The 21,727-nt window shown below is 42.3% G+C and overlaps 2 protein-coding genes across 2 annotated transcripts in view; one reads left to right on the top strand and one right to left on the bottom strand.

Moving 5' to 3' along the window:
* The first annotated feature begins 966 nt into the window (after nucleotides 1-966).
* Nucleotides 967-4,022, top strand: LOC139422875 (glycolipid transfer protein-like). The gene is made up of 5 exons (XM_071174310.1): nucleotides 967-1,233; nucleotides 2,164-2,222; nucleotides 2,328-2,461; nucleotides 2,726-2,876; nucleotides 3,116-4,022. The coding sequence occupies exons 1-5, from the start codon at nucleotides 1,131-1,133 to the stop codon at nucleotides 3,296-3,298; spliced, it is 630 nt and encodes a 209-aa protein (XP_071030411.1). The 5' UTR covers nucleotides 967-1,130; the 3' UTR covers nucleotides 3,299-4,022.
* A 6,755-nt stretch (nucleotides 4,023-10,777) lies between these two features.
* LOC139421921 (protein FAM222A-like) overlaps nucleotides 10,778-21,727 on the bottom strand; it is a 39,672-nt gene continuing 28,722 nt past the window's right edge. Inside the window, exon 3 of the mRNA XM_071173057.1 lies at nucleotides 10,778-13,719. Coding sequence (XP_071029158.1) covers nucleotides 12,323-13,719 — 1,397 coding nt within the window. The 3' untranslated portion in view covers nucleotides 10,778-12,322. The remainder of the gene's footprint in view (nucleotides 13,720-21,727) is intronic.

Raw genomic sequence — 21,727 nt, 5'->3', positions numbered from 1 at the left:
AGAAAAAGCCATATCTCAGACTGGCCAATAAAAAAAAAAGATTAAGATGGCCAAAATAACACAGACACTGGACAGAGGAACTCTGCCTAGAAGGCCAGCATCCTGGAGTCGCCTCTTCACTGTTGACGTTGAGACTGGTGTTTTGCGGGTACTATTTAATGAAACGGACAGTTGAGATTGAAAAAATGATTTTAAACCTAACCTTAACCTTAAATTAAGACCAAAAAATGAAATGTTTTGTTTTCATATATTTTTTTTAGATATAGCAAATTTTGACATTGTGGCTGTGGTAACTTGTAGACACCCAGAGACAATCCGTGACCATATTCACACCAGATAGCCCATTTGGTACCCAAGTTGTAGCCCACATGGGTTTGCCTGTTTGTGACCCAAATGGTTTTCCTAATTGAGTCCCAATCCTTATTCCTGAAAAATAACACAAGATTTGCCCACTTACAGCCCATTAAAAAGTATTCAGGACCCATTTGGGACCTACATGTAACCCACGTGGGTTTGTCCATGTCTGACCCAAAAGGTTACCCAGTTGCTAACTTTTGAAAGTACCATGCTCAATTCCTGATGACTTCTCAGATTTAATTATTTGCAAACAGGGACAATTCCGTTGCAAACTGGACACGCTGATTTGGCATTGGAGAAATGTGATAAAATTAACGCATAGGCCTTTCTCTCTGTCCATTATCCCGTAATATGTCAAATGATGTAGAATAGCACGACATTTTTATAAAATGCTATTTTTCCCGGACCTGCAAATATGATGATAGATTCATGCAATGCTTTTACTATAAATTAGATATTTCCACTACTACTCTTAGTACAACGAATAACCGTTTTTAAAACTGCATATGTAAGGCTTGCTCAGTCCAAGAAGGTAGAATGTTTCCATTCTAGCGTATCTCACACGAACATTTTTTCTTTCACTTTCTAACACCTGTTGATGACGTGAACGATCAGGGCGCGCCCCCTGCCAAGTCAGCGTGCCTTGCCAGAGTATACAGTTGCCTTGCCGTAGGCGTAGAAGACAGTGAACACGGAAGACAGTTCCGGGTTTATTATTCACAGACAGCAGTCGTTATCATTCTGTAGTTAGTCACATATAATTTCAGAAAACGATGTCACTTTTAATGGATAACCAATTTGGAGAACTTCCAGTCGACAAATCAGTGGATACAAAGTTCTTTCTGGAGTCAGTGGCATATCTTCCGCCTTTTTTTGGTGAGTACAGAAGTACACCTGAACGGTCGGTAGACGACCTGTAGCCTATCACATTCATTGGTCTTCATGAAACTGGAGAGGCGCTCAAGTTGTCTCACAGTCACCGATACCTTAGAAAATGTCGTCACTTCATTTTCTTTTTGTTTCACTTTTCATGATTGTCTTCACCAATAACAACATTTAGAAATAGACTGAACTAAATTAAAAACAATCAACTTAAATGTGTATTTAGTCTTAGAAACCAACACAGGTTTGACTAAGTTGTCTAGACAGTGCCATTGACCTTGTTGAATAAACAACATATGACGTTGAGTATGTACAGCGCCGTTATAATCGCTTTGTTAACGACAGAGTTGCATAAAGATGACCATCACCCAACCGAATAGAGTAGGCCTACCATAATAACCTGTTATTACATTTTGAATGATCCGCAAAAAACTCTTTGTGGGTGGCTCAATCATAGGCTCATTTTGAGATTTAAATGCGCTAGTAGTGTCAGTGTGGTAACAACCTTGCACGATGTTGTTTTTACAGCTTGGAAATGTCAAGGAATAGTCTTAACATAAAGTGTAATAATCTGATTTTAAAACCAAGGAAGTATTGAGGTGGTGAAACCAAAGTGCAAGAGGGGCCATGTGAATTAGTATGCAGCTGCTGTAGCTCTTCTCTCTCTCCTCCCACACTGCCTGCTGCATTGGCCTCCTTGTGACTTTAGACTTGAATGGACCCTTTTCTCTATTGATTGCCCAACAAGAAACTTTCATATAATTCACATAAGCATTGTGGGAGAATAAGTGTCATTTCTATTCTATTCTTTCCTTCCCCAAGGATGTTTCTCCGGCTATATCCAAGATGCTGTGTCTGCATTTACTCATAACTGCTTGGTTGCATTTCAATCCAATGTTTTGTCCCTCTCTTTCTTCTTTCCAGACTGCCTGGGGTCAAAAGTATTTGTTCCTATCAAATCAGACATCAGTGGCAATATAACAGTAAGTATGTTTTCCACACCCTCTAATTGTGCCTTAAAATAAGAGTAACCCTACAGCAACAAATGCCTATGTCTATACATTTTGTTAGTAATAATTTCCTTCCAGAAAATCAGAAGTGTGTATGACAAGGACCCTGCCAAGTATGCAACACTACAGCAGATAGTGGAGTCAGAGAAGGAGGCATATGGCACAGAGTGGCCCAAAGTGGGAGCCACCTTGGCCCTGATGTGGCTGAAGAGGTGAGCTCAGAATCATCTCACCTGAATGTGTTTAAGGCTGTGTTTACAGTGGTAGCCCAATTCTGATATTTTCTTTCACTAATTAGTCTTTTGACCAATCAGATCAGTTCTGAAGAATATCTGATGTGGTTGGTCAAAAGATCAGAATTGGGCTGACTAGAGGCTGTGAAATTGTGTTCTTATTTCTAGATAGAGATCTGCACGTCATGAATAATGTTGTGACTGAAATCAAATGAGTTAAGCTGATTGTCCTCTCTCCCGCAGAGGCCTCCGTTTCATCCAGATCCTGCTTCAGAGCTTGGCAGATGGAGAGAAAGATGAGAACAACCCTAACCTCATCCGTGTCAACATCACCAAAGCCTACGACCAGGCCCTAAAGAAATACCACGGCTGGCTAGTGCAGAAGATATTTAAGGTGAGACCATGTGACTACAGTCATGTGGTAGCATAGTCTTGACCTCCTAGCCTTTTACTTGTGACTTGGTGTTCTACTTAACCCTGGTTCACAAGCACCTCTGAATGTATTGATTTCATATTGAACTTCATTTCTACATGTAATAACTGAAAACGACGGATTGAATTTGAATGTAGATGAACTGCCCAGCCAAGGTGTAGTAACTATGTAACAACTGGATTTCTCTTTGTCCCCTCCAGGCGGCGTTGCTTGCAGCACCCTATAAGTCAGACTTTATAAAGGCCCTGTCAAAAGGTCAAGAGGTCAGAGAGGAGGACTGCATGGCTAGTGTACGCCAGTTCCTCATCAATTACACGGCCACAGTGGATGCAATCTATGAGATGTACACAATGCTGAATGCAGAGCTGGACTATAGTGTTTGATGTCCCCCATACTGGACCACAGCAGCATCCTGCGTGTTATTTTCTTTCAGTCTTCTATTTTTCATCCTTTCTCTCAGGTTATGGAACATTCCAGCTTATGAGGAGTGAGGACTTTATTTCAATGACACTGTTTTTATTCTTATCACCATTTGTATTATTAATTTCATGTCCCTCCTTTTAAGTCCCTCCCTACTGAATGTTGACGGTTTGGCTACTGGATGTTGCTACTGGATGGAAAGTGGCATATTCCGTGTTGAGTCTGTTATAAATTCAAGAAATGTAAAAATTGCAGGAATGTTACAGGTCTAGCACAACTCTTGTTGTGTAAGCCTATTAAGCAATCTGCTGCAGTTACACATGATCCACCATCAGGTAAGAGACATTTAGAAGTGATACCCAGAGAGCTGGTCAGTGTTATTCTAGTACTGTATCTCTCTGTGGGAGGGAAGAGTGTATCTGCTGATGATACAAGACTCATGAAATCCCTACTGTAACTCTACCCTGAAACGTGAGATAGTACCCTCACTGCCCTGTAGCTAGGGGAAGAGTTAACTACCCCGTGCCTTTAGAGATTATAACCAGCATTAGTGGTTTTAATGCTTAGTGCTGTCTGTTGTGTGATGTTTTTTGCGTGGCTTCTGCATGTTTGTTTGAACAACTGAATCTTTAGTTGAGTAGGGTTGCACTTCCTTCATGTCTTTTTGAAATACATATTTTCAATCCATTCAATTTGTTCGACACATTTTGCATTTAACATTTTAGACATTTAGCAGATGCTCTTATCCAGAGGGACTAACAGTTAGTGTATTAATCTTAAGGTAGCTAAGAGCGACAACTGCATCTCACAGTCATAGTAAGCAAAAAAATAAAGAGTAGCTATCAGCAAATGCAGTGCTAGACAATGCCAAACAGTATTTGGCACATACATTTACATGTCAGTTTCATTCACTATTGGGGTGTTGCACTTCATGTGATTTAGAAAGCTTGCTGTAATAGCAACATTTTATTTTACTTCAGAAAGTTTGTTTCTGAAATAGTACTGTATTTCCTAATTGTTGGAACAACATTTATTGGCTCAAATCAGTTCAAAGAGCATGGTCAATGCAATCTAATTATTTATTTGTGAGATACATGCTTGTGTTTGTCCTGTATGTATACCTGGAATATGATTATGTGCATTGATAACATTGAAGTGATTTTTTAGGTCAATCACGACCAAAACATCCCACCACCTGAACAGCTTCTTCCCCCATGCCGTGGCCCTTACCAACCAGTCACAATGATCTCCTCATTCAAGGACCAGGCACTGTTTACTATTCATCCAAGGACGATGCACCCTGCACTTTCATAGAACTGCACATTACTCCCAGTGTGGTCATCTGCTGCAATAGCCAATCTGTGACAAGGATCGATGAGTTGTGACTTCCGATATGCCATTCTGCACACCACTGTTGTACTGCACCATTATTTGTGTTTGTGGACCGCCTGTTAGTTTGCACAATTCTTGCCATTCTCCTTCGACCTCACTCATCAACGAGCTGTTATCGTGCGCCATTGCGCGCATGTTGATTTTGTCCCCCCACACCATACGTGTTCAGGACACTCTCTGAACCAACAATATTAATTTGGGGACAGGTCGAAAAGCATTAAACATTTATGGAAATTTAGCTAGCTAGCATGCTGTTGCTAGCTAATTTGTCCTGGGGTATAAACATTGGGTTTTTATTTGACCTGAAATGCACAAGGTCCTCTACTATGACAATTAATCCACAGATAAAAGGGTAAAAGTTTGTTTTCTAGTAATCTCTCCTCCTTCAGACTTCTTCTTTGGACTTAATACTGTATGGCAGTTGGCAACCAACTTTAAGGTACATTACAACCAACTGGACTGGAGTGTAAACCTCAGTTCACCTGTCAATCACCCACGTGGGTATATGCTCTTAAAAACCAACGAGGAGATGGCATGTGGGTATATGCTCCTAAAAACAAATGAGGAGATGGGAGAGGCAGGACTTGCAGCACATCAAGCGTCACAAATAGAACTAAGTTCTATTTTAACACTTGGCTACACAGACGCTCGTTGACACCCGTGAGCAGTGTGGGTGCAATGATTGAATGACATTTATTTTGCAACGCTTGCGGTCTGATCAGCATGTAAGTCGCGTAGGTCACTTGTTTTGCCCATTGTAACGTTCAATCGAACAGTAACTGAATGCCTCAATGCCTGTCTGCTAGCTTTATATACTAGCAAGCCATGGCCATGTGACTCACTCTGTAGGAGCGATCCATTTTTGTGAACAGGCCGGTGAGTGTATATTTCCCTTATAGCATATCATCCCGTAAACTGATTTATTCATACATCTATACATTTACAATTCATAATGTAGCTTATAGTGTTTATAGTGTAGTCTGTAGTTTTTAGCGTGGTGTTCATTGACTACATACTGTATGTGGATTGTGTAAATTCTGTGTCTATATAGCTTGTTCTGTTTGTCTGTATATTCTGTTTATTATGGCAGCACCATTTCACAGAGTCAAATTCCTGTACATGCTAATGTATTTGGCTAATAAAGGTGATTCTGATTTCACTGAATAACCTGTAGATTTCTATATACATATTGCATTTTTAAGATTTAAGGGGGTTCTGTGTATTGAGTCACGTTGGTGTCTTTCATCACTTTATACTTAAACCAGCTACTGCCTCTATCCGTCATAAGAAGCAATTCACTTGTCAACCTCATGGAGGAGACATTTACTAAATGTTAATTCATTGATTGTGAAATTCTCACGGGATGCAGTTGAAACCTTTATCCAAAAGCGGTCACCTGTTTGTTTACACGCAACAAAACTACTATGTAGTTAGAAGAAATAAAATAGTTAGATACTTAGACAAATGTCACACAATGGTACAATAATTGACAATAAAACACATTATGACCACTAAAATAGAGTTGATACAAAACATTCAGTCAATCATGGTACATATCAGTTATAATACATGTAATCTAAACAACGCAGGCATTTACAATTTTGTTACCTGATAAAATATATTTTCTTTCATTATTTTCATCTAGACCGTTAAAATTATAATTTGGGCTGGACAGTTGACGGAAAAAGATAATCCCTAATGTTATTGTATAACCTGTAAAGTACTGTATGTATGCGCTGTAGATAAAGGGGCATAAAATACTGGAACACTTTCATACTCCACATTTACTCTGCATCTTTATTTCCAATAGCATTATGCAGTCAAGATACTCGGATGACTGCTCTAATGAGATCTTTCCTTTTTCACCAATCCCATTTTACCAATACTTTCCCCCTATTCCACTGACTCTCATCCCCGTTTCCTTCCCTTTCCCCTTCTTCCTCCATTATCTCCCCTCTCTCGCTGTCCCTGAGGGACTCTGGTGGTGCTAGAGGATAGAGTGGCTCCTGTCCCTCTGATCTTGTGCTGTTCAGGGCGAACAGGCCCTGTAATCCTGCAGGTTTATCAGCACAGCTGCCTCAGGTTCAGCCAGGAACCAGGGCAGACGGGGAGGAACAGGACGGGAAGCCCCAAAGCAAGGCAGACAAAACACAAGAGACTAGGGCCTCACTAACAGCTCTACCTTTTCAACAGGCCTACTCAACACCTAAACACTTTGAAGAAACAGCTTAATCAACAGCCCCTATTTCCAGCAGGGGTGTCAAACATGCAGCCCTCAATCTGATTTATTGCGACCCCCATTTGTGCGCCTAACATGTATGAATAAAATCAAATAAAAATCCAATGAGATGTTATTTGTCACATGCTTCGTAAACATGCTTCGACTAACAGTGAAATGATTACTTACGGCTCCTTTTCCAACAATGCAGAGTTAAAGATAAAAAACAGAAATAGTGACACGAGGAACAAAATACAGTGAATAACTAGTCAAAATAACATTGCTATAGAGAGGGAGTACTAGTGCAGAGTTGATGTGCAGTAGTACGAGGTAAATTAAGGGACCTACAGTTGAAGTCGGAAGTTTACATTTATTGAGTGTATGTAAACTTCTGACCCACTGGGAATGTGATGAATGAAAAGCTGAAATTATTTTCTCTACTATTATTCTGAAATGTCACATTCTTAAAAATAAAGTGGTGATCCTAACTGACCTAAGACATTGATTTTTTTACAAGGATTAAAAGTCGGGAATTGAGAAAAACTGAGTTTAAATGTACTTGGCTAAGGTGTATGTAAACTTCAGACTTCAACTGTATACACACACACACACACACACACACACACACACACACACACACACACACCTCTTTAAAGGATGCACTAGCTCCAAGCTACCCCACACCGTTGGAGCCATCCTGTAATAAAATATACTAAATAGAATAGAATCACCCTTTCAAATAATAACAAAAAAGCATCCAGTTTCAACAGCCAACAGTAAATCCTTAGGCAGCGATGCTATAATCATGTAATAGACATGCCGTTTCAATGATTAAATATATATATATATATATATATCACACACAGTGCCAGTCAAGAGTTAGGACACCTACTCATTCAAGGGTTAGTGTTCATTTTTACTATGTTCTACGTTGTAGAATAATAGTGAAGACAACAAAACTATGAAATTACACATATGGAGTCATGTAGTAACCAAAAAAGTGCTGAACAAATCAAAATATATTTAATATTTGAGATTCTTCAAAAGTAGCCACCCTTTGCCTTGACAGTTTTGTAAACTTTTGGTATTCTCCCAACCAGCTTCATGAGGTAGTCACCTGGAATGCATTTCAATTAGCAGAGGGAGCACCCCCCTATCCAAAACGACGGGACAGTAGTGGAGAGGGTGGAAAGTTAAATTCCTCGGCTTACACATCACGGACAAACTGAATTGGTCCACCCACACAGACAGCGTGGTGAAGAACCGTAACGCTCTCCAGAGGGTAGTGAGGTCTGCACAACACATCACCGGGGGCAAACTACCTGCCCTCCAGGACACCTACACCACCCGATGTCACAGGAAGGCCATAAAGATCATCAAGGACAACAACAACCCGAGCCACTGCCTGTTCAGCCCGCTATCATCCAGAAGGCGAGGTCAGTACAGGTGCAGCAAAGCAGGGACCGAGAGACTGAAAAACAGCTTCTATCTCAAGGCCATCAGACTGTTAAACAGCCACCACTAACATTGGGTGGCTGCTGCCAACATACTGACTCAACTCCAGCCACTTTAATAATGGAAAAATGTATCACTAGCCACTTTAAACAATGCCACTTAATATAATGTTTACATACCCTACATGACTCATCTCATATGTATATACTGTACTGTACTCGATACCATCCTCTGCATCTTGCCTATGCGGTTCTGTACCATCACTCATTCATATATCTTTATGTACATATTCTTAATCCCTTTACACTTGTGTAGTAAGGTAGTTGTTGTGAAATTGTTAGATTACTCGTTGGTTATTACTGCATTGTCGGACCTAGAAGCACAAGCATTTAGCTACACTCGCATTAACATCTGCTAACCATGTGTATGTGACAAATACAATTTGATTTGATTTGAATTAACAGATGTCCCTTGTTAAAAGTTAATTTGTGGAATTTATTTCCTTCTTAATGTGTTTCAGCCAATCAGTTGTGCTGTAACAAGGTAGGGGTTGTATACAGAAGATAGCCCTATTCGTTAAAAGACCAAGTCCATATTATGGAAAGAACAGCTCAAATAAGAGAAATGACAGTCCTTCATTACTTTAAGACATGGTCAGTTAATCTGGAGAATTGAAGACTTTGAAAGTTTCTTCGAGTGTAGTCACAAAAACCATCAAACTCTGATGAAACTGGCTCTCATTAGGACCACCACAGGAAAGGAAGACCCAGAGTTACTCCTGCAGCAGAGGATAAGTTAATTAGTTACCAGCCTCAGAAATGAGCAATTAACTGCACCTCAGACTGCAGCCCAAATAAATGCTTCACAGAGTTCAAGTGACAGACACAGCTCAACATCATCTGTTCAGAGGAGACTGCATGAAATCAGGCCTTCATGGTCAAATTGCTGCAAAGAAACCACTACTAAATGACACCAATAAGAAGAAGAGACTTGCTTGGTGCAAGAAACATAAGAAATGGACATTAGACCGGTGGAAATCTGTCCTTTGGTCTGATGAGTCCGAATTTGAGATTTTTGATTCCAACCGCCGTGTCTTTGTGAGACGCAGAGTAGGTGAACTGATGATCTCTGCATGTGTGGTTCCCAACGTGGAGCATGGAGGAGGTGCTTTGCTGATGACACCATCTGATTTATTTAGAATTCAAGGCACACTTAACCAGCATGGCTACCACAGCATTCTGCAGCGATACGAAATCCATTCTGGTTTGCGCTTAGTGGGACTATCATTTGTTTTTCAACAGGACAATGACCCAACACACTTCCAAGCTGTGTAAGGGCTATTTGACCAAGAAGGAGAGTGATGGAGTGCTGCATCAGATGACCTGGCCTCCACAATCACTCGACCTCAACCCAATTGAGATGGTTTGGGATGAGTTGGTTTGCAGAGTGAAGGAAACGCAGCCAACAAGTGCTCAGCATATGTGGGAACTCCTTCAAGACTGTTGGAAAAGCATTCCAGGTGAAGCTGGTTGAGAGAATGCCAAGAGGGTATAACGCTGTCATCAAGGCAAAGGGTGGCTACATTCAAGAATCTCAAACAAAGTATTTTGATTTGTTAAACACTTTTTTGGTTACTACATGATTCCATATGTGTTATTTCATAGTTTATGTCTTCACTATTATTCCACGATGTAGAAAATAGTAAAAATAAAGAAAAACCCTTGAATGAGTAGATGGGTCAAAACTTTTGACTGGTACAGTAAAGTGATAGTAAGGCAGTAAGTAAGGCAGTAAGGTAGTAGTCGTAGTCATAGTAGTATCTGTCAGCGATGGAACCTTACTGGCCAGCTTCTGTCCAACAACCTCTCTATATGCAGTGGACTCCTCCTTTCTCCAAAGCATAGTGCTGTCTAGCAATCTTCTTTCCTACTCTAGTCCATTCTGGAATACAGATGAAAGTGGTAAGGGTGTTATGTGGAAAAAGACATGTACTAGATCTCAATGTTCTGTACGTGTTCAGAGATGTGAGATGTGAGATGGGTTGATTGGGTTGTTAGCAGATAGGTCACAAAGCTGATTAGCCTCTGACCCATGGGTCACTGTACTAAGCCTTGAGTATATTTAGAGGACCCAGAGGCTCAGAGAAACAAAACGTTTGTGTTGGGTCTTTCTACAATCTCTCCCCCATGTTCTTTCTCTCGCAATAGATATGAAACGCACCCTAGCATAATTAAATACAAATATTAAACTTAGGACCACTTGGAATTAACATTTTTGCTTCTTTGTATTTTCTGAATGCAGTTGTGTCTTACTGCTTTTTTTTGCCTGTAGTGTTTCAACTTGTACACCTAAAAACAAAAATAAAGTGCTGGGATTAGAAGGAAAAAAATATTTATTTGACAATCTTAATTAAGAATAGGAGAATGGGTATGGGAGTCTAGGGTTATGCATGTACTCATGTAAATGTAGTCATTTCAACATGTTTGTAGAGTTAAATACCTGTTAAATATTGTAATTGCACTTCATAATCATTGAGTCATTTATGTACATTGTCAACCAACAGAATCCTGACTGACTGAAAAAAATAAAACAGTCATTTGACAGTGCAGACATATAAAGAGATTCTTTATATAGCCATACTTCTCAGGCATCAGATAGACCACTACAAAAGAAACTACATCTTATTTTCAGAAAGAAAACATTGACAGAAAAGCAGTGAATTATACTGTAAGAAATGCCTGTTCTCCAGTGATCAGTAGGGGACACCTCTCCAGTAAACTCGACTCATTTGTAAACCAATGATCTACCATGGAATACTTCAATCTGATAGTCATGCCTTCAGTTTGAAAACACATTTGTCCTGTCTCCGGAAAACTATTGGAGGGACTCCTGTTGATTAAGGTAGTATTTTTGTGATTGATGACCTAACTGATGAATGTCAACCAAAGCTAAGAGCAAAATGTGAACAAATCAGAGAATCAAATGACACATCCCGTCCCCAAAGTCCCAGTGCCGTTTTAGGTCAAATATGATAACTCTGTCATTCCATCAAACATTAACGTGATGGCTAGCAGATCTCTTGCTTGTGACATGGGGCCTAGCAACAGCGTGGTAACAGACAGTCATAATAGTAGAGAAGACAACAAAAACATAAAGGTCAATCATTATATCAAGACATTATCCTCCATTAGCAGCCAACATAGGCACAACCTAACAAAAATACAAAAACATTCAAGATAAAGTTTCTTTTGAAAATAAAAAACGGTTCCCTGACACATTTCCTCATGTCTAAATCGACCCATTTTTGCCGTTCTTACAGCAGTGCATTATAATCAGTGGTCTTTATTGGTCAATTAAGTGTAAGGGTTAAGACAGTCTGGAGGCCTGGAGTTGGGCCTTTGTATGCCCCTGGAAGCCTGGAGTTTGGCCCTTGTATGCCCTAAGTGTGTACCATTTTTCAGTTGTATTTTTTTTGCACTAAAAGGGCATTAGGAGGATTGCCTGCGCATCACCTTTTCACCTTACTTCAAATTACAACATTCTGAAATGGTTTAAAAATTCAACAGTGGACAGATGGAGAAAAAAACAAGCTTCAAAACACATTATTCTGAGGAACAAATGTGGCAGATGTGAACTGATTCTCTGATTGATCAACAAATCCTCCGTAAATGAAAACATTAAGACATCAAATAAAGATGACCCTGCAGGTCAGTCATGATTATCATTACCCTTTTAAGGTTTACAACACTTGGTCAATTCCAAACCACATAGCCCTGTACCAATACAACACACACGCAAAATAAAAAGGTGTCGTACGTTTCTCATTCTGAGGTGGTCTCTTCAAAATTATACACCTGCATCCATGGAGTTCCTGTTTTACAGAATATTTCAGTCCGAGTGCCCTGTGTGGACACATCCTGTCTTATCTGAACACAGGCAGCTGGACGTGGGTGTGCTGTAGGTTGTGGTCTAGTAGCCTTGGCATCCCCACCGCCTCGTAGCCCCGCCCCAGCATGCTCTCCTTGATGCAGGGCGGGTGGAGATCACTGATCAGGCACTCCAGAGACTGCAGGCTGCTGCTCAGCACAGAAGCGTGGCACAAGCTGGTGCTGGGCAGCCCACAACAGAGGCCCAAGCTCTGGTCTGTGGCGTAGACCTGGTGGTGAGGATGGTGGTGGGGGTGGAGCTGGTGGTTGGGGTGATGGTTTGGGTGAGGGTGGGGTTGGGAGAGCCCCAAGTCTCTGGCCCGGCCCATAGAGGAACCAGGCACCAGCTCCTGAGGGTTGTAACAGTCGCTGTCCGGAGTGACCAGAACACTGTTCCAGGGAGGGGCGAAGTACTGGCCCACAGAGAACTCCCCATGCATAGCAGCACAGTTCAGAGGGGAGGAGATAACCCGGTCCTGCCCAATCCCTGCCCCGTTAGTGCCTGCACTGAGGGGATGGCGCCTATAGGAGAGCTGTGCTGAGCAGGCCAAAGGGAGACAGGTCTCTGGAGAGCGGCTGACCACGGCCCCTCCCCCGCTGCCCATCCGAGCATTGTTGTACATCCTTAGTGCCCCCTGTTGGTAGTGCTGCTGCTGTTGGTGGTGCTGCCACATGCTATAGTCCACTCTCTCCAAGTAGCCAGCCTGGGCCATGTCTGCGCTCTGGGTGGGCAGCACAGCCCCGGAGTACGCTAGGCTGCTCTGGGGCACCACTCCCCAGGTAAAGCCAGAGTCTGAGCAGGCCACAGCAGCCACAGCCTGGCGTGAGGGGCTTGGCTGGGCCTCTCCCCCGTGCTGCAGGGCCTGGCTGTGGGAGTGTCTGTTCATCTGCCTCAGCAGGCTCTGGACGTCCAGGTCCGACTGAGAGGCCAGAGTCTGTCCTACTGGGGTGGGGATGACAGAGGCAGCAACAATGATATTAGAGGGAACAGCCATTTTGGGCCCGTCAGGAGGCTTGCAGGAGCCCATGTGGTAGCTCTTCTGCTGCCCGTGTCTGTTGTTACTGAGAGGGTTGTATGGTGCCGATGCAGTTTGGGCGGGGGAATGTTTAGTCCTCTTGCCCTCAGAGTTTTTCAGCACGCCTTTGGCTATGGAGACGGTGGCCTTTACAACACCCAGTAGGCCCTGGTAGCCTCCTGAGTAGGGACTGTAGTGCTGGGTGCATGTGGTGTCCAGGCCGTTGACAGTCCTGTTCAGCTGTTTGTGCTGCGGCACTCTGATGTTGGATGGGAAGATCTTGATGGACAGGGGGCTGCTGGCCGTCTTCTGGGCAAAGGCATCCAGCTCTGCAGGGGAAGGATACCGAGGGCCATTCATGGAGGAGGACAGCTCACCTGCAACACAAACAAACAAAGAAACGGTTAGCCTATACTTCCTTAAGATCTAGCTTACACAAAGTACCTGGTTATAAAGTACAAGAGTAGGCTTGATGATACTTGCCAGCTGGGACTAAAATAAAGACAATCAGTATGTCAATTGACCTATCCATATAGGCCAAAACACTCCTTGTGATAAATATTCCAACAGATAAAGCGTGTCAGAACAGAGAACATAATGTCCAAGGACCAGAGACGAGAGGAATAGCCCAATAAAAACACTTATTGTAACGTCTCCTCCATTTCCCTTTCACACTCTCCAGTTTCACCTCCCTCCCTTTAGGAAGATGAACCGTTGACATCTGCATCTCTTTTAAACTCATTATTGGGAGGGAGACACCTCCGGCACGGTTTGAACAGTGCTTTATGAAATAAATTCCAACCCAGAATTGGATTACCCTGGGAAATCAGGGAGAAGAGCAGGAGGCAGCCGGGTACAGAAGAAAATACAATTTTGTCGCAGCGGCTCAAGTGGGATTCATTTGGTGACATTTGGCCATGAAACTAGCGTCAGATGTGCCGAGTTAAAAGCTGGAGTGAATGGGGCTGGATGTTAAGAAATGACAGCTGTACTGTGTGTTTCCCGTTTCTACTGTACGCCAATCTAAACCCAATCCTAATGTTGTGGTTTCTCAAAGCCTGAAAGACAATATAAAATCTGATGAGAAAAATATATATTTTTATTCCTTTTCATCTCACGATTACATCTTTAAAAATGTAATTGGTGAACAAGTTTTACCATGTAGCTCACATCCAACCATGTCTAATGAGACTTGAATATGAAGATAGTCGTCGTGGCCAAAAATAATGGCACCCATGCACTTTTTTAAAGTAACTCACCCTAACAAGTTGAAATTGACCAAAGTATTTGGTCTCCAGAATTCTTTACTTCACTGTTAATATTGATTCAGAACTTAATGTATCAATTTAAAATCAGAAAATAAACAGAAATGGTAGACAATTGACACCCTAGACTTAATATTTGGTAGCACAGCCTTCAGTCAAAATAACTGCAATCAAGCACTTCCTATAGCCATCGATGAGCTTCCTGCACCTCTGTACTGGCAGTTTGGCCCTCTCCTCTTGTGCAAACTGCTCCAGTTCTCCCAGATTTGAAGGGTGCCTTCTCCCAACTGCTGTTTTCAGATCTCTCCACAAGTTAATGGAATTCAGATATGGACTCATTGCTGGCCACTTCAGAACAGTCCCGCATTTAGTATTGAACCATTCCTGGGTGCTTTTTGAAGTGTGTTTGGGGTCATTGTCCTGCTGATAAAACCTTTGACAGAGACCCAGTGCCAGAGGAAGCAAAGTAATCCCAAAACATCACTGAACCTCCATGTTTGACTGTAAGGAAGGTATTCTTTTCATTGAAGGCTTCATTTAGTTGTTTTCTGTAAACAGAGATCGCGCACTTTACAAAAAAAACAAAAAAACTCTAATTTGGTCTCATGTCTACAGGACATTCATCCAGAAGGATTTTGCCATGTTCATGTGTGTTGTGGCAAATTTCAGTAAGGCTTTCTTATTTCTCTCTCTCAGCAGTGGGGTCCTCTTGGGTCTCCTACCCTGTCATTGAGCTGGCGACGGATGGTGCGGGTTGAAACAGTCGCACTGTGTGTCTGAAAGTCAGCTTGAATCTTTGTGGCAGTTGATCGAGGTGCTTTCTCCACCATTCCAACAATCCTTCGCTGCAATTTTCCATCAAGTTCTCTCTTGCGGCCACATCCAGGAAGTTGGCTACACTGGCATGGGCCTTAGACTTCTTGATAACATTATGTATGGTGGAAAAAGGAACATCAAGGTCTCTGGAGATGGACTTGTAGCCTTGAGATTGTAGCCAAACATGGACAATCTTGTGTCTGACCTCATTTTCTCCATGCTCATTGCGGTACACACAGCGACACAAAAACAGGAGAATGAGTCCTTTTCTCGATTCAAACTGGTTGAATGCGATTTTTACATGCATTCAATTCAAATCAAACTTTGTCACATGCGCCGAATACAACAAGTGTAGACCTTACTATGAAATGTTACTTTACAAGCCCTTAACCAACAATGTTACTCAAAAAGATTGACCAAATAAACTAAAGTAAAACATAATAAAAAGTAACAATGTAATGTAATGACCTAGTTCACGATCATTATGGCTTCCACAACATGTGGCCAGTCTTTAGGCATTGTTTCAGGCTTTTACTCTAAATACATTTAGGAGAAACAGCACTTTCAATGAGAAGCCAGTGGAAATTTCCAGTAATGAGTCCAGCGCGTGACCGGGAGCACGCCTTTGTTTCTCCTTTTCAATTGACGAAGCTATTGTCCGGTTGAAATATGATCGATTATTTATGACAAAAACAACAAGGATTGATTATAAACATCGTTTGACTGGTTTCTACAAACTTTTATGGTACTTTTTTGATTTTCCGTCTGTCTGTTGTGACCGCGCTTTGTTCCAATGGATTACTGAACAAAACGCACCAACAAAACTGAGGTTTTTGGATATAAAGAGGGACTTGATCGAACAAAACAAACATTTATTAGGTAACTGGGAGTTTTATAAGTGTAACCATATGAAGATCAAAGGTAAGTGATTAATTTCATCGCTATTTCTGACTTTTGTTACTTGTCTACTTGGCTGGTTACTGTTTGTAATGATTTGTCTGCTGGGCGCTGTTCTCAGATAATCGCATGGTTTGCTTTCACCGTAAAGTCTTTGAAATCTGACACTGTGGCAGTATTAACAAGAAGTTCATCTTTAAACCGATGTATAACACTTGTATGTTTCATGAATTTTTACAATTAGTATTTATGTTTTTGAATTTGGCGCTCTGCAATTTCACTGGCTGTTCGCCAGGTGGGACGTTAGCATCCCACACCCCCTAGAGAGGATAAGGAGCCTTTTGGTCCTAGACTTGGCACTCTGGTACCGCTTGCCGTGCGGTAGAAGAGAAAACAGGTCTATGACTTGGGTGACTGGAGTCTGACAATTTTATGGTCTTTCCTCTGCCTGGATTGCAGGAAGTTTGGACATTTGTTGGCGATGTGGACACCAAGGAACTTGAAACTCTTGACCCGCTGCACTACAGCCCCGTCAATGTTAATGGGGGCCTGTTCGGCCTGCTTTTTCCTGTATTCCACGATCAGCTCCTTTGTCTTGCACACATTGAGGGATAGGTTGTTGTCCTGGCACCACACTGCCAGTTCTCTGACCACCTCCCTATAGGCTGTCTCATCGTTGTGGGTGATCAGGTTGTGTCGTTAGCAAACTTAATGATGGTGTTGGAGTCGTGTTTGGCCACGCAGTCATGGGTGAACTGGGAGTAAGTACACACCCCTGAGGGGCCCCAGTTTAAAGGTCTTGCTCTAATTGGCTACCGAGAGCGTTATCACACAGTCATCCAGAAAAGCTGGTTTTCTCGTGCATGCGTCAGTGTTGCTTGCATCGAAGCGAGCATAAAAGGCATTTAGCTCGTCTGGTAGGCTCGCGTCAATGGGCAGCTCGCATCTGGGATTCCCTTTGTAGTCTGTAATAGTTTTCAAGCCCTGCCACATTCGACGAGCGTCAGAGCCGGTGTAGTAGGATTCAATCTTAATTCTGTATTGACTCTGCTTGTTTGATGGTTCGTCTGAGGGCATAGCGGGATTTCTTATAGGCATCCGGATTAGTGTCCCACTCCTTGAAAGTGGCAGCTCTAGCTTTTAGCTCGATACGGATGTTGCCTGGAATCCATGGCTTCTGGTTGGGACATGTATGGTTGGGACAGGTCACTGTGGGGACGACATCGTCGTCAATGCACTTATTGATGAAGCCAATGACTGAGGCGGTATACTCCTCAATGCCATTGGATGAATCCCGGAACATATTCCAGTCTGTGCTAGCAAAACAATCCTGTAGCGTAGCATCCGCGTCATCTGACCACTTCCACATTGAGCGAGTCACTGGTACTTCCTGCTTTAGTTTTTGCTTGTAAGCAGGAATCAGGAGGATATAATTATGGTCAGAAAGCTTTTTTGAAATCTGACACAGCGGTTGCATTAAGGAGAAGTATATCTTTAAATTCCCCGGCCTCTAGGAGCACCGCTTCTGGGTGAGCATTTTCCTGTTTGCTTATGGCCTTATAGAGTTGGTTGAGTGCGGTCTTAGTGCCAGCATCAGTCTGTGGTGGTAAATAGAAGGCTACGGATATTGTAGATGAGATCTCTTGGTAGAGCAATACCTCGAGACTTCTTTAAAATTAGACATCGCGCACCAGCTGTTATTGACAAAAAGACACATACCCCCACCCCTTGTCTTACCAGACATAGCTTCTCTGTTCTGCCGGTGCATTGAAAATCCCTCCCGCTCTATATTATATGTGTCGTCGTTCAGCCACAACTCGGTGAAACATAGGATATTACAGTTCTTAAATGTCCCGGTGGTAGGGTAATCGTAGGTCATCAATTTTAATTTTCCAATGATTGCATGTTAGCAAGTAGAATTGATGGCAGTGGGAGTTTACTCGCTCGCCTACAGATTCTCAAAAGGCAGCCTGATCTGGATCCTCTTTTCCTCCGTCTTTTCTTCACGCAAATGACGGGGATCTGGGCCTGTTCCCAGGAGAGCAGTATATCTTTCTAGTCGGACTCGTTAAAGGAAAAAGCTTCTTCCAGTTCGTGGTGAGTCATCCAGTTCTGATGTCCAGAAGTTATTTTCAGTCATAAGAGACATCAGTAAAAGAGAATTAGCTGCTTCAAATCATATTAATTATATATTAAATAATTTTGTCCGGGCCATTTTAGGATTTCTTTGTGGAATAAATGAACACTTAGTAAATAATTCAGATTTTCTTTTGGTCAACTGCAAACCAAAGACATGCATATGTGGACACCAAAATACTTTAATTTCAACAGTTTTCAGGAAGAAATTGTGCATTATTTGAAAAAAGTAGAAGAGGTGCCAATATTTTGGCCACGAGTGTAGCTTTCAAATCATCCAAGGCGACCTACCTGTAAAGTAAAACATTCAGCTGGTCTAAATCCTCTTACGGACCTGTGTTGACGAATATAAAAGCCTGGAGCTTAAACTGTGAGGAGAAGTCAGGGCACACTCCACAGGGTGCGCTATTGAATGGTGTACGGGAAAGCTGAGGGGACAAACCAAGATTGGATTTAAACACGATTATTCAGGCAATTTCATGGCTGCTTAGCTCACAGCAACAAAGGAGAGGCGGAAAATGCGCTCCATTTAAAAGCAATAAATCACCTGGCAGAAATTACCACCACCCCTCAGAACGACACTTTTATGGAACTCCTGACATGAAAAGCAAAAGTGCTGAAATTAACCTAGATTACTCTGTAGTCAGTGAAAATCCCTGCCACAACACACATAAGGAAGCGAGTGGCGACAAAGGGAGCAGGAAAAAAAATAAATTCAAAACCCATTTGAAGAGACATTTCAGCCGTACAAGCAACACACCATCACAGTTTATATTGTGAAATATGGGGAGCGCTCAATTGTTGTTCCCGTTCGAAATTGATTTGGTAGTTCATTTCTTTTCAGGCCCACAATGAGCCTCCAACTGTCGAAATGATTCAATCTACAAAATCTCATAAAGAAAAGAAATTGTGTGTTTAAAATGGAGGGAGGAGGAGAGGTGGAGTGTTTTATCCATCCAAGCATTTCCCAGTGGAGCAAAGGGAACAGAACGGCACCGCAGCAGTGCCAGCAGCAGCCAGAGTGAATTCCACAGAGAACTTCAATACAGCAAAACACTAGTTATTTATGTATCGCTATACACCAGTGGTATAGAAAACAAGGACATCTGGGAGTGTTAAACCGATGTCTACGCAACCTCTCGACAACCCTGTGATCCTGCATGACTATCAAGTATCTCAGTAAGGAGAAAACATTTTGAAATGGGAAGTTACTGCCTGAACTTGTCCAATATTAAATACAGATTATTTTGCAGATCAGGACCCTGCCTGGAATGAGTCAAGATTGAGCTGCCTTTAACTACCTTATGCTCAAAACAAGGCAAAAGAATGACCATTCGACAGTTATAAAAACTCTGTTTCAACTGGAAACACTCAACTGCTCTACATTAGAGATATATTCAAGGTTTTGTATCATTTCAGCCTGTAGTTTAGAAAGTAGCGCTCATGAGCCAAAACTGGTCCCCAACTGGTCCCTGCAACAAAACAAATCCTGCAATTCGTATGATACGTTATGAATTCCAATACGTACCGCGCTATGAATTTCTAAGTGCTTAAGATCTCGTTTTATTTCTAATTATAAACTGGGTGGGTTGAACCCTGAATGCTGATTGGTTGACAGCCGTGGTATATCAGTATACCACAGGTATGACAAAACATTTATTCTTACTGCTCTAATTACATTGGTAACCAGTTTGTAATAGCAAAAAGGCACCTCGTGGGTTTGTGGTATATGGCCAATATACCATGGCTAAGGGCTGTGTCCAGGCACTCTGCTTTGCATTGTGCCCAATAGCAGCCCTTAGCCGTGGAATACATTGGCCATATACCACACCCCCCGGGCCTTTGTGCTTAATTATAGAAATCTCTTCAAGGCATCATCAGCATCTTTCATCAACGCACCAGCATCAAATCAGAAGTACAGTACCACACAGTAATTTATTCTGCCCCAAATCATCTCTCGCCCAATTACCAGAGATAAATATTGTAAAACCAATCACGGGGTGCCATTGGTCCCCATCTCTTGTTTGGTACAGTGTCAATGTTTTGCCCTGAGCCCTCAAGATTGGCTAGGTGTTCCATAAACACTACAAACACCGAATGCTAACTCATCTTCAAAGAACGTCTCACTCCTTAAATCCACAGATTACAGCCCTGTCAGCAGCACAAAGACATGCCACCCACAGTGACGGGCTCATGTGTCAACACACAGGCCTCTGCTGATTTCAAACCCACCACGCTCCAATATTCCCTCATCTATAATTTTGATACCATTGGCACGAATGGCATAGTTATGGTGGTTGAAATGAACCAATGAGCAGAGGGCTGCTAGGTCAAACTTGGACTGAAGTGGTTAGCTATGCAGCAGAACTGCCTCAGTATCCACTCAGTGTTTAGAGGACAGCCCTATGTCAGTCTATCCCTCACCATCCACTAACCTGCAACTATAACCAAGGCAACAGTAAAGTTAAAAAAATGTAATTTAAAGCACAAGGACAATTTAGACAAAACAAATGTGTATGTCTCTAAAAATGACTCACTCTTTGAGAGGGCCTGTTTTACAAAGTGAGTGCACAGCAGTCTGACCTTTCCTTACAGCATTAACATTTATGGAAATCTGGGGGAATGAAAGCTGTGAATAACAAAATATTGGGCCTCTTAAGTCTGCAAAGAAAATGCCAGCTCACACCGCCCAGAATAGAAAAGCGACCCACACCTTTGTGCCGTTCGGTATGGAGTGACAGAATGAGGTATTTAGCAGCCTGACCTTAAGCACTTAATCACCCAGAACACGCAAACTGCACACAGTCTCCCAGCCCACTCTTTCTCAGCCGAGAGAGAGAGAGAGAGAGAGAGAATGAGAGAGGACCAGAGGCAGAAGTTAAAGCCCTCTCCAAACGCAAAGACCACACTAAATAGAACATCACTTCCTTAGCAGGTGGCTCCATTAAGCTAATTTTCCCCCTCTCACCTTTACCGGGGTGATTGAGGTGAGGCACTTGAGATTCAAATGTCCGTGTGGCTCCACCATGGTTAGCCTTGAATGCACTAGCTGTGTGGTGGGTGTTGGGGCTAAGGGCTAGGAACAGAAACACTGCCTGTCGAAATGCTTCCCAGTCGAAACAGTTAGCGAGGCGGGATTCGTGTTTTCTGTCATTCAGAGAGAGACGAGAGGGCCAGCAGCAGCAAGACCCTACTGTCTGCAGTGCACTACTAGTTTCATGGACATTTTGTTCACTTGAGAAGTACTGCAACAAACATCTTAGCTAAAAAA

Source organism: Oncorhynchus clarkii, chromosome 12, assembly GCF_045791955.1.
Source record: "Oncorhynchus clarkii lewisi isolate Uvic-CL-2024 chromosome 12, UVic_Ocla_1.0, whole genome shotgun sequence".
Taxonomy (NCBI): Eukaryota; Metazoa; Chordata; class Actinopteri; order Salmoniformes; family Salmonidae; genus Oncorhynchus; species Oncorhynchus clarkii.
This window is presented reverse-complemented; position numbering and strand designations above follow the sequence as displayed.